Source organism: Alnus glutinosa, chromosome 11 (assembly GCF_958979055.1).
Source record: "Alnus glutinosa chromosome 11, dhAlnGlut1.1, whole genome shotgun sequence".
Lineage (NCBI taxonomy): Eukaryota > Viridiplantae > Streptophyta > Magnoliopsida > Fagales > Betulaceae > Alnus > Alnus glutinosa.
The window spans coordinates 3,905,990-3,919,930 of record NC_084896.1 but is presented as its reverse complement, the minus strand read 5'-3'; the positions used below and the strand labels follow the sequence as shown (position 1 = coordinate 3,919,930).

Sequence of the window (13,941 nt, the reverse complement as noted above, 5' to 3'; positions counted from 1 at the left end):
AAGTGGAAAAAAAAAAGGGTTCATCTTGACTATATTAACCTTAATAATATTGTATTGTCACGAGGCCTATTTATGATTTTTATAGTGTAGTAGAGGCTGTCATAGAGTATAAGGTACTGTACAAAAATAAACAAGACCAAGAAATTAATTATACATTACAAACAAGAAAATACAATTTGGAGGATTTTACCACGTAGAAAATACACACCTTTTCCACATTTTATTCTACGTGACGTCATTTTTTTTTATGAACCAATTTTTAGTGACATAGATTTAAAATGAAAAAAAAAAGAATGTCAGCAGTAGAGTATTAAAAAAAATCTGAACAAAATTATTGCTATTTGGGGCTAAGTAATGAGCCGACCTAGTGGTTAAAACAGTGATTTCGATTTCGATTTCCATATATTGTAATTAGTGTAGATTTGAACAACTAGTAAAAGACACTTGAACGGTTTAAACTCGTTTTTTTACCAGTAAATTCATCATTTTAGTAGAATTGCTCATAATGCGGCGTATAGCTTAGCTAGTACTACCGTTAAACATATTATAGATCAAGTTTGGATGGAACAAATTTTTGAATTTATATGTGAAATTATTTTGTTAAATGAATCTGCTCTATTTTCATTATTGAGTAATAAAGTGATATATCATTATTAAAAAAAAAAAAATGAGCCGACCTAGTTGTTGTTTATGAACGTAAACAATCTTGTTAAACCACATTAAATTCTTAATTGGTTTATCTTTTTCTTTTGTTGATTTTTTTTTATATATATATATTTTAAAATTTTGTGCATGTGTCCGGTAAATTCTAACATAGATGGTCAAGGCGAGTAATTCTAGACATCATACTTATGTCACTCTTATATTCCTTTAAAATTGATACGACTTTTAAAATCATCATTTAATCAAAATTCAATAATGATTTATTATAAATCAAATAACGATTTTAAAAGCCATATCATTTTTAGAGGAACGTGAATATAACGTCTAGAATTACTAGGTCAAGGCAAGTGATGTTCCTAAACAAAACTGATAGACCGCCTAATTCCCCCTAAAAGAGAGATGCAAATTAAAGCAATGAGGTTAAAGTTGGAGAAAAATAGGTCATATAATAATAGATGGAATTAAGGAAGGTTTGCACTAGCTAAAATTGTTGAGTATTGAACGTGCTAAGAGAGATGCGAATTCGACCGCTCACGTCCTAGTTTGAAAGGGAATTTTTGTGACATAAATAAAGTTTAGGTCGAAAAAATTTTAAGTTGTAGTTATGGTAAGGAGGGAGAAATTGCCCCTGTTGGTTGATTTTTATCAATAAAAAATTTGTTTAAAAAAAAAAAAAAAAAATTCCTCCTAGAAGAGAGAGGGAAAACAGAGAGTAGTAGCAGTAGTTGAAGCTGCTACAACTCATGATGTGAAGACAATTTTTTCATGGTATGTAGTAATGAATGAGACCACCTGCCAAATACCCTCATGGGAAACTGAAACAGATGTCCAAGAAGCCACTGACAACCTAATTAAAATAATTTGCCATTTCGTAAAAGAAACAGAAAACACTGGTGCTGTAAAGTGTAAACAACACCCTTCTTTAAGACATCCTTGGAACTTGAAAGAAACTACCTACCACTTTTTTTTTTTTTTTTTAATCTTTGGAGGGAATAAATGGTCCTGTTACTAGGATACCTACTTTTACCCTCCCTTTTCATAATCACCAGAGCATCTCTAATGAGTTCCTTACAGAGATGGTCACTTTTACTGGTCACTTTTATTGTTCATTTTTCAAGAGTACCACTAATTAAACTTTTTAAATATTTTTCTACTTAATTTTTTTTTTATTGATTTGTTATATTTAAGTTGGTGAGAAATGAGGGAGAGATGGGAGAGAGAGGGGAGAAAATGAATATCAAATGTGTGAAAATGAGATAGAGAGGTAGATTGTTTCTCCAAATGTATATATAGTACAAATCTGACAAGAATTATAATAGATAATGGGTAGAGAGCTTGATAAATGAAGGTTTTTATTAATTTTAGCCAAAATTTAGCTAAATATTACTTTTAGAAAGCTTACTCAGAGTGCTCTTTGAGAGGATAGGTGAAAGGAGCTCCCCTATCAAAGTAAGGGAGGATAATTATCTCTATTTCATTTGAAATGGAGAGGATCTGTTTTGCAAAGTATAGAACTCACCCATGGAGTACTATGCGTAGGTTGGAATTTCCTTCTTTGGGTAAGGGAGTCATTTTCTTAATTTTCTTGTTATTATTCTTGTTCTTTTTTTTTTTTGACAGAGAATAATAAAGGATCCAAATCCGAAAATAAATACATTAAACTCTTTTTTCTTTTTTCTTTTTTTTTTTAAAAAAATTTGGTAAAGAAAATAATCAAATAACTATGATGTTGTAAATCTAAGGCATTGTTTGTTTCGGTGTAAAATGTTTTCTGAAAAATATTTTTTTTTTCAGTTTGACCACTTATTTTTTTTTTAAACTGTAAACCATTTTTTGAGTTTGGGTTTCTCCTTTTTAAATTTTCAGAGTTTGCTAGACCGCTGTTGGAGTTCGTTGGACCTTTGTTAGAGGTTGCCAAAAGTCGTCAGCCGTGTTTAGCTGTCTCTCATTTCACAAATGAGCCAAACATCGAAAAATAATTTCAATTAAAAAATGATTTCGCTAAAAATAAAAAATTATTTTATGTCGAAATAAATGGAATATAAGTGTTGATGAGGCTATTGTATGAATTTTCAGCCTCAAGAAAGAAACAAATGAATATCCACTACAAAAAGGAGCCCTATCTGAATACTAAAATTTAGCCGGCCCATTAAGGCACGACACTCTCTCTCTCTTGGGGTCTGAAGGGCCTGCATTTAGAGGGCTTTTGGTCCCTTCACAATCGTACACATTCCACGATGGACAGAACCCAAAACCAAAGGCCCTTCAAGTAAGCATAGGCCCAATCATATTTCTTGGGCCAGGTACGAAGGTCCACACATTTAGCTTCTATGCTTGCAACATGGGCCCAAGGCCTAGATCCCTAGTTAAGGCCCATTCAGAATTTCAACCTACCTAAAGATTCCCTCCGTGTGGTAACTGGTAAGTCAATGGCAACAGTACGCTGAGTGTGGCCTCCAATAGGCCCATGTGCTCGAATAGGTCTCTATTCTCTAATTAATTGCTTGGGCAGGCGGGCCTATCAAGAGTCTCTCACAATTGCAGTTGGGCGTTATGTAATTGGGATAGAAGATTGTAACCGACCCAATCCACCGTTTCAAGGGCAAAAATATGTATTTTAGATATTTTCCCCCCTAGTTAAAGGCTCCTTATTTATTTATTAAATTTATCATTTTAAAAATTTGCTACATGTTATTTGTTTCATATTGGGTTTATTACACTTCCTCCCTTTAAACTACTATCACATTTGCACTTACGCTCCCAATATGTGACGGAATGTATCACATTTGACTCTTTGAGTGGTACGGTGGTACTGCATGACCACCCCTTTGTTGCGTTGCAGAGGGGATGGCCGATCGGCCACCCTCTGTTGTGGATGCAAGCCACCCTCTTTTGTCCTGTGCAGCAGGTGACCGAGCGGCCACTCCATGTTGTGAATGCCTAGTCAAAATGGTGCGTTTTATATACGAGCCGGCATTTTTGTAGACCACTACCTTTTAAAATGGGAATATTTTGAGGAACTAACATCATATTAAATAAAACTAATATGCTGAGAAGTTTGGTCTTTTGACGTAATCAAAATGGGGGGATTTTTTTTGAAAAAGTTAATTGTCATGTGTCGCATTTTTCATCCATATTTTATGAGCTATGATAGGAAGGGACACTCATCCGTCCCCTGTCCTACTTTTAATAATATAATAATATATTATATTACTTTTTCATTTATTTTCTTTGATTTTATCACTTTTTGCTTATATAATATATTATTATATTATTAAAAGTAGGACAGGGGACGGATGAGTGTCCCCTGCCTACCATTTCCCATTGTGTAATGTTCAAACGGGAAGAAAGCATAGGCATATGAGGAGCACAAAAGTAAGATTATGGCATGCAACCATTTGTGTATTTAAGCCATCTTCGTTCCTCATACAACAAAATTAGATGTTCAAGTGGTTCAGAGTATTATATTTAACTTCTTCCATTTGGGTGGCTAGATCGACTCCAGCTCTTTGCATTAGCAATATTCGAAACAGTCATTGAGATGGATCTTTGTGCATGAAGACTATATAAATCTTGTCTAGTTCGAACGAGTTTGTCTTACTGTCCGATCCGTTTGGTTTTAAAAGGTGCCATTTGAAAAAATAACGATTTCAAAACATAGTTAATGAAAGTGAGAGAGTGAGATTTTTGAAAAATCGTGGTTTGATTTAAAATCGTTGCATGCCGTCTCAAAACATGATGTTTTTTCATGTTTTCAAACTACCTTTTTTTCAAATGAACTATCAGTTATTGTTAACCAACCTCCCAATTAACTCACAATTGTTCACGTCGATCTGCAGCAACTCTATCTCCTATATCTGCACAACAATATTGATACTAGTGTTTGTCTCCATGACAAACTCTATCAGATATATATAGATAGCATTTGTTATATAGTTTGAATTGTATATTCACTCTCAAACGGGACACACTTTGTTTAAAAGTACGCGTTTGGCCTGCGAAATCAGACGCACTCTTAGTTGATCTGCATTAGATGTTTCAAAAAATTTCTCCTTATGCTTAAAACTAGAGGGTAAAAGCTGATTAAGCATGGAATAACTTTTCCTGTACTTTCTTTTTACGCTTAAAATCAGCACGTTTGCAATGCAAATTGAATAGCAAATACGTCATTATGAGCTAACAAAGGCATCATTAGAATGAGTCTCAATCAATTTTTTTCTTTCCTTATCCAAAAAAAAGGGTCTAGATCTTTGTGTTATCTCAATTATATGGCAAGTTGTACCTACCAGTAGCCAAGGAATGTATACTTGCATCGAAAAGACTGGAGAGGAGCCAATCAAACAAGAAAAATCCCGTGTCCATTTGCTCACCAAATCAAGGTTAAACCAATTTCAAAAGGTAAAGCACAGTTGAGCTCGGACTTGACATGACTCATGAGTCATGACTGTATTGACTTTATCTACATTACAGAATTTAGAAATATAATGAAATTATTGCGGGTGTACGTGCCACTTTCACACAAAGAGAAGACTGGATTAGGACTGCATACCAACAGGCAAAAAGCTCGAACCATCCACATCCAAACCATGACTGGTCCATACTTTTTGCAATCTGTAGCAGTAGTACTCCTCCCTTTCTTCATGCCCATATGGCTGTTCGTGAGCCATCGCCTTTTTGTCTTGTGGGCTAATGTTGAAAACAGTACTTGATTCTTTGGGTCAAGACCAATTAGATGGGCATGAATTAACTCACTCAACGGAGGTCAATTCAAGCACAAGAACAAGCACACTTCTGATATGAGGGGACGTAAATTAAATAGTCGGATGGCCAATATCAGTTACCTTGAATAATGTTTTCTATTACAATTTCTTACATACTCATTTCACTGTTCAGTGATAAGTGTATCACATTTTACTGCTCCGTCAATTTGTAAACGTGATAAGTGTCGCACAAACTATCACGTAACAAATCTCTATTAGATTGCCACGTTAATTTGTAAGGAATTCGTAGTAAGAGTTGTAGAACGTCTTGCAGAACTCTACTCTAGGTGATATTCACTACCTTTTTTCACATATATATGCTTTGTCCAGCAATGCTTTCCGCCCCGAATACATTGAAAGTTAAAAAAACCCTATTTGCTTCCCTTTTCATACATAATCTGGATTAGTATGGTAAGTAGAAATGTAAGAGGTAATTGTGAACGCGCGTGGCATTCGAAGCAACCTGCAATTTGAAATGTTAGGTGAGCATTGAGCTTTATGTCATTAGATGTTAGATTGTGGTAAGCTTTATTATCAATGCAGCAAAGTTTTGCACGCAGCAAGAGAATTGGCAAGTGTAAGCTGTTGCACTGGCTGGTATGGGGCTGACTTCATTGAAAATAAATGAGCCAAATTTGAACAAATTATTTAGCTCTTTGATAAACTTGAGCTCGGTTCGTATTTGAATAAAATTAAATAAACAGAACTTGAACATTCAATACTTCAGTAGATTACAGCCCTAATTAAATTTATCAATGGAGCAAAGTTCTGCAGCAAGAGAATTGGCAAGTGTAAGCTGTTGTGCTTGCCGATGTGGGCTGACTTCATTCAAAATAAATGAGCCAAACTTTAACAAATTATCTAATTTGGTGATAAGTTCGAGTTTGGCTCGTGTTCGAATAAAATTAAATGAACAAAGCTTGAACATTCAATACTTGGATCGGTTACGGCCCTAAATTTATCAATGCTGCAAAGTTCTGCAGCAAGAGAATTGGCAAGCGCGCCAAAGCTGTTGCGCTGGTGGGCTAACTACATTGAAAATAATGGTAGCAGGCCAGCAATGTTGTAGGGGCGGTACAATGAGGGTTTGAGTGACAATGGCTGCATGCAGTTGTGATGGTCGTGGTTGTACATGCATAGCATAGGGATTGTAGTCAATAATCCATTGATCTTTACGTCAAAATTGATGCAGAGTTCATTTGAGAGATGGGCATGATTAAGGAAAAGATTTGAAAGTTATTGGTAATTGTAGATTAAAGTCAATGCCATATAAATAAAACAGTCTCAACTCTCAACTGCTGTGGTTTAGCTTCAAGCCCTCGCACAACAGATTCAAAAACATCCAATGCCGGCAAATTGAACGTGAAAATAAGACTAAAATAAAATTGAAAGCACTCACAGGGATGACCATTGACGCAATAATATGGAGAATGGAAGAAAAACAAGAGAAGGAAGAATGTACTACAAATGACAGGGGAAACTCATCTAAACAAGTAATTGCCACAACAGTGATGATCGCAGCAATTCTAATTTATATACATCTAATTATGAGAAAGACCGAAACAAAACAAAAACCTTCTTTCGAATTTGTTCTTGGCAACATTGTACGTACGATGTTATGATTGAACTAATGAAATCCTCTTGAACCTCTGGACTGATAGAGTTCCAACCTACTTTTGGCTTCCGGTAGTAGTGATTCAATAGAAGGTTCATCAACCAGATGCGACTGCTTTGACGACCACTCAAGAACAATAAGCACCTCTTCTTGAGCAAGTGTCTCACTGTCAGGAACATGTAAAGCAATGTAACATAGAAGAATCAATGAAGGAAGTTGGACCATTTGTTCACCAAAGTAAACCAATTGAATTAAGTGCTTAGCTCCCCCTGCGTCTATGATGGCTTTGCAGTGATAATCATGGAGAAAATTGTCACTGCAAGCAAACTTGTTAAGTGCAATGGCAGCCTCCATAGAAACCTCAGCTTCCCTTTCGTCAAGCAGCCTCACGAGAGGCCCAATGAGTCTTGTTTCAGTTGCTCGGAAAGTCCTTGCCAAGTTTCCAACTGATTTGATGCAGGGTAGGAGGAGGTCCGAGTTAGCCTCATCTATAATTTTGAGCAACTGTTCAACTACAGCTTTGGCAGCAGGGGAAGTAGGCTTGAAAGCAGAGCGCCTCAGCTCAGAATTTTGCTCTGCCACAGTCGTGATCTCCGTCAATGCCATGGCTGAATAGTATTGAACATCATCAGCTCCTTTTTCCAACAAAACGGCAAAACACAAAAGCGCTCTTGATTCGGTGATGTTCCGACAAATAGATACATTTCCCTTTGACAGCTGCCAAAGGGCTCTTGCTGCCATTGCCTTCATCTGGGCTTTTGTAGCCGGATCTTCAAGTTCCCTCCCCTTAATGCTAGTTCCTGATAGCGAAACGTTCGGCTGCTGCTGGTGATTGTGATGCTTTTTTTCATTGCTGTGAGTATGTGTTGATTGGTTTTGCGATGTCTGTGACTTGATGGCCATGGTGTTAGTAACCACATTGTGCATCTGGCTCGGAATTTGGCTGCCCGTTGGGTGAGGAATTCGAGAATTGGTTAGCTTGTCATAGTCTTCATGTTGTTCCTTTTTATCATTTGGGTTCGGATTATTACTTGCCATGACAACCGAATGAATGGACATTTGTTGTTTGCTGGGAATCGCATACTTACTATGTTCTTGAATGGTCTCAAAGGCAAGATGACTAACAAGCAGCCGAATTGCGTTGTTCTGCGCAAAATGGTCCTGGCATTTGGTGTGATTCCCGGCTAGTTCCGAGATTGCCCATGCCACCACAGCCTGAACCTTCATGTGCCCTTCTTTGAGGATTTTCGCAAACACAGAGCAGACACCAGCATTCACAATGTGTTCGACGCTTTCCGGGTCACGGCCGAGTAAGCCAATGGCTCTGGCAGCATTCTCCTGACCTTCCATGCGTCCTTCTTTAGCCAATTTCAGAAGGCCTATAAGCCCACCTTCCTCAATAATAAGCTTACCATATCGATCGTTATCCCGAGCCAATGAAACCAAAGAGGCGGCTGCGTCGGAGCGCTCCTCTAACGATTTGCCATTGTGTAGAATCGCAATTTGTTCCCATATGAGGCATAGAATTGGCTCGTTGGCTGCTATTGGAGGAAGACCCAGATACCCATCGTCACGATCATCTGCGGAGGCGGAGACTCGGAGCAGCCACGATACGTCGCCGATTGAATTCTCTAGCTGCATGGACGTTTTCCTAAACGCTGCGGCGGGGATTATGGTGAAGACCCGCTTCATGATGCCATTGGCGCGGCACTTGATTACGAGCGCAAGGGATTTGTCGAGGACCTGTTCTGTGTCGTCAATTATGCGACGGGTTGGACGCTCATAGAGGTCGTTGCTGGCTCGCGCCGCCTGGCGTAACAGGCCTGCCAGCTTCTCTGTCTTGGCCTTGAGCTCTAAGCAATCTTGTTTGAAAGAGTGCGCCTCGTCAGCAACCTTCGCCACCTGGTCTGCCAATTGTATTGGCCTTGCCAGGATCTCCTTCACGATGTCCGCCATGGCCTAAGCGGACCCAACACCGAAACTCCTTAAAAACTGATCAACCACCGTATCCCCTGAAAAAAAAAAAAAAAATTACATGCACCAAGGATGCAAATTTGAAAGAGACTGAAAAAGAGAGAGTTGGGTTTGTTATAAACGGTGAATTCACATTCACGTGGGGGTGTGGTGGCCGGGGCTAGTGATAGTGACGATTCGCGGTGGTGGCGCCGCCGGTGTTTAGAGGAGGAGATTTTGATGATGGTCAAACGGGTTTTTCTCCCAATTTTTTAAGCAAAAAGAGAAAAACCCACCATTCTTCTTTCTGTTATATGTAGGTGGCGAATTGGTTGGTCTAAAATTCAAAAGAAAATTCTAGGACTGCAATTTGCAAAGCGCCTTCAATACGCCATTAGCTTAAATCTTATGGTGCTTGAAATCTGAGGCTAAAAGGTGATCGATGCTTAAGTTCCGGAGTGGGAAAAAATTGCATGTATTTCAAGGTGATTCTACGCGCATGAGAGGAACGTGGGATTTAATGGCGGGGCGTTGCATGATGATTGATGACGTGCTTACGTTCTCTGTTCTTTTGCATGACAATTTGTCAACCCAGCACGGTCTAAATAGTACACAATGAGTTTTTAATTTTATTTTTATTTTTTATTTTTTTAATTTTAATTTTTAAAAATTTAATCCTTTGAGTTTATGAGTATTTAATTAAACAAAAATCATGAAAAATATTTTATTTTATTACATTTAACCGTGTTCATGATATCACGTTATTTGACAACATATATATTTACGTACAACATTAACGTGGCAATATATACATTATCAAATTTTTTAAATCTATTTTGAACATAAGATGACTCTTTTTCAAAGTGATGGAACTATATGGGGCCGAGGGTTTATGGCTCTGTTTTCGAGTAATTCTAAACGTTATACTCACGTCCCTTTAATAATGATGTGTGACTTTTAATATCATTATTGAACTTGTTACGGATCATTATTAAATTTTGATAAAATTATGATTTTAAAAACTACATCATTATTAGCGGGATCCAAGAAGGTTTTGAATATGAGGTCTAAATTACTCATATATAGTTAAAACAATTTTTTTTTTTAAACAAATAGCATGTGCTATTATATATTATTGAAGAAAGCCCCAGGGAAAGGATAAAAACAAGAGGTTCAAGACCCCCTACACCCTAAGCCAGATAAATTTGACTTGAATAGCAACCTAAACAATACATAATTATTACAGGGACAACAATGAGCCACTCTTTACATTTAAGCGGATCCGGCTTAGGTGCTGTAGTTTAAAACTACAGCATCGTGCCGTAAAAATATGAGTGGCTAAGATTTAATCAAGGTTTTTTTTAAACCAAACGTCATTTTTTACAAGTTAAGAGTTAAGTTGTGTGAACTGTGAAGCAAACGTTTGCTTAATGTTTCTTTTCTAGATTAAAAAGAAAAAAGAATGCAAAGCATAAAAAGTTAAAAACTTTTGTTTCTCTCTATTTCCTTTCAATTCTCATATACCAAATAGAAAGAAAGAGGACTCTTGTTTCATTACTTTGAACCCGGAAAACAAAAAGACAACCCACTCACTTAATTAAGCTTAAACCTTCCATCAAGCTTTTCATTTATCCAAACCAAAACAACATAAAAATGTAAGACTCAAAATTGAGTGTTTCTTTGTCTTAATTACTTTCACTTTCCTCCATTTTCCTGGCAACCAAACAAAGAACTGCACCAAAAAAATAAAACCGAACACTCAAAGCAAGAGACCAACCAAGTAATTCGCACTACTTGTGGAAACCATCTTTGAGGACTCATCCTCTGAGTTCACTTCTTTCTTCTTCTTCCCATCACCGCCACTCTACTCTGTCACTGTCGATTCCTCGGCCGACCCATCACGATTGGTGGAACCCTCGCCGACCCTGCCTAGGTTTGGACCCAAGCTACCCATCTACAGCCCCAGCCCCGCGTTACCCAGCTCTGCACTGAATGGCCAAATCTCCACCAAGTTGTACGCGGATGGGTTGGCCGCTGAAAACGAAGACTCGTTGATTAGTGGCGGATCCATTGTCTCAGACCCAAACTCATCCAACATGGCTTGACCCGAGTCAGAATTTGAGTCTGAATTGAGGTTTTCTCTGTGCGTGTGTGTGAGGTAACGGAAGCAGGGCCAGGGGTGTGATCTTTTTGTTCGGAGGGGAGTGTTGCGCAATGCGCCCACTGTGCTTTATAGCTTGTGAGAGAGTGAGAGCTGAAGAGAGACTTAGACTATAGCCATGGTGTTTTCTTTTAGAGTGATTATTTTGGGTGTCAAGAAAATCGTGTTGATTGACCGATACTTGGAATGCTTTTGAGCCTTTTTCCCAACAACCTCGTTTTTTTTCCCCAGACTGCTTCAACGACGTAAAAAAGAAACGTTAAGCAAATGTTTTTCAATGCTTTAGATTAAATCTCAGCCACTCATATTTTTACAATACGGTGCTGTAGTTTTAAACAGCACCTAAACCGGATCCCATTTAAGCACAATCAACAAATAAAATATGGCAGATCTAGCACTTAAGCCAACAAATAGTTCAGTAACATTTAAGCATCATAGAGGCAAACTGTGAAAAGAAAAGAGAAATAACATAAAACATCTTAAACATAAGCCAAATCTGGGATCGGCGTCAGGTGGCGCCGTCGCCAAGTAGTACACGTGCCGCCACCGGAGTCCTCATATACAGTAGAAATTCGCCGGAAGACCTTGGATCCACCAAAAAACCCCCAACCGCGCCCTGGAAGACAAGCTGTGACTCACACGCGTCGGTCTAAGGAGTGACCTTCTTGGCTCATGTAGGCCACGTGCCGAGCATGAAGAACCGGTACGGCCATGGCTGGAGGCTGCTGAATTGGAAGAAGCCGGCGACCACCGTGGAGAGGCGCGTGTCTTGAAAAAACCAGTCGAAGTAAGCAGATTTGACTCCAAAGAAAGAAACCCAAACAAAGAAAAACCAACTTGTCAGAAACTCCCCCGGAAAACACACCAGAAAGTTGCTCCCCAACCTAAATCTCATGAAGTCTTTGCTGGGGAACATCAACCACTACCGAATCTAACATGGAGGAACAAAAACTCCACTAGCACTAACCAGGAAGGAGCAAAAAACCTCCCCACCCTAGAAGGACGAGGGGGAAAACACCACCGAGGGAGGGAGGCGTCCCCCACCCCCATTGAAAACCCAGCAAAGTTGCTTTTGCTCTCTAGGTTAAAACAAATTTCTTAAAATATATGTATATTGAATTTCTTAGTTTAATCTCTATTATATATATAGTTTAATCTTCGTTATTATAACCCATCACGATAAAAAAGTTTGATTCCATCCCATTTAACTTAAAATGAGGATAATCTTATTCTCAAAAGGGTAAGTCTTTTATGCATGGGGACAAAGTTCCAAGGACTACAAATAATAAAGCTATATAATGTGGGGTATTTCATGATTATTTATAAATAATTAATGCCGTATGCTTTCTTAAATTCTTTCAAGCAATCAATTGATTTTAACTTTTTACTCTATCTTTTTACCTTTTTATTTTTCTTTTCAAATATTCAATCAATAACAGTGGAGAAAAATCAAACACGAAATGAAAGAGGAAAAAAAAAAACGAGGAGCTTTCACTTTAAGCATCTACTTGGATATTATGCATCCGACGAAGGGTGACCGACATGCACGCGCAGAAAATTATCATCTATTTTTTGACTGTTACGTCCGGGAAAATGACAATTCATAGCCAAATTATCTGCACAAACTCCAAAGTAGTTATGTATATATCTTTGTGGGTTTATAAAGCAGTTGAGCTCACCGCCTTCTCAAAAATGGCAACGAGGATATATATATATAAAACGAGTTCTGCAGTCTGCACCAAGGACCACAAATGTAGCTAGCTAGCATTACAATTTTATTTTTATTTGATTTTTTTTTAATGAAATGGCGTTAAAGTTTTGGAAAACAAAAAAAAATACAAAATTAATTAGCCTGTTTGGTTTGAATTTTATATTATATATAGATTCTTGTGGTGTGGTGCGGGGACTTCAGATTAGAGCTGATATTGCAGAGTGTCTTCAAATGAGTGAGGATCTTGATCTGCCTGTTAGATATCTTGGGGTGCTGGTGGTTAGTATTCAATCTTATTGGACCAGTGTTTTCATTTTATAAAATTATTCTGGAGCAGAAATTTAATAGATTTCTGTGGAAGGGGGGGTGGATGTGATGGTCCTGCTAAGGCTAAGGTTTCATGGAATTCTGTTTGTATGCCTAAGGATGAGGGTGGTTTGGGGCTGAGAAGAATGGATTGATGATTGGAATGGGCCAGGGTTGCTGTCTTGAAGTTTGTTTGGTTGTTTTTTTTTCCCAAGGCTAGGTCTTTTTTGTGGGTTGCTTGGGTTAGGTTAGGTCTAATTTGGTGAAGGGAAAGTGCTTTTGGAGACTTAATTAAGGCTCTCCAAAGTTGCTCTCGGTGCTGGCGGAAGATTTTGAAGAGTAGGGATGTGTTACGTGCCTAAGGAATTATATTTAGGAATTTGGATTCTTGCTCATAAATCAAGAATTCCTAATTTAAGGGAATTATATATATCTCATTATGATAGTAGGGTATTCGAGGTACCCTATGCCTTTTAATGTTAGGATTATTCCAAAAATCCTAAAAAACTGCAAAGCTAATACAAGAGTTGAATATAATTTTTCTTCTTGATATTATTTCATTCTTTAATACCCTATTTATAGGGTTACAAAGCTGAAAATACGAAAATGATAAATAAATAAATATTACATAAATATTACTAAACTTAATGGGATAATTAATTCCCTTATTTCCTTCCTAATATAAAACCTAACATAATGGGATATAATTTCCTTAAATTAGGGTTTTTTGCTTTATGAGCAAGAATTCAAATCCCTAAATATAATTTCCTAG

At 37.6% G+C, this 13,941-nt stretch overlaps 1 protein-coding gene across 1 annotated transcript; it reads right to left on the bottom strand.

Annotated features, from left to right (window-relative positions):
- Positions 1–6,693: 6,693 nt before the first annotated feature.
- LOC133882761 (uncharacterized) lies at positions 6,694–9,335 on the bottom strand. The gene has a single exon (XM_062321976.1). The coding sequence runs from the start codon at positions 8,992–8,994 to the stop codon at positions 7,051–7,053; it is 1,944 nt and encodes a 647-aa protein (XP_062177960.1). The 5' UTR covers positions 8,995–9,335; the 3' UTR covers positions 6,694–7,050.
- Between the last annotated feature and the right edge of the window lie 4,606 nt (positions 9,336–13,941).

Coding starts and splice junctions, on each gene's coding strand:
- LOC133882761 (XM_062321976.1), bottom strand. CDS start 8,994: ATGGCGGACATCGTGAAGGAGATCCTGGCAAGGCCAATACAATTGGCA.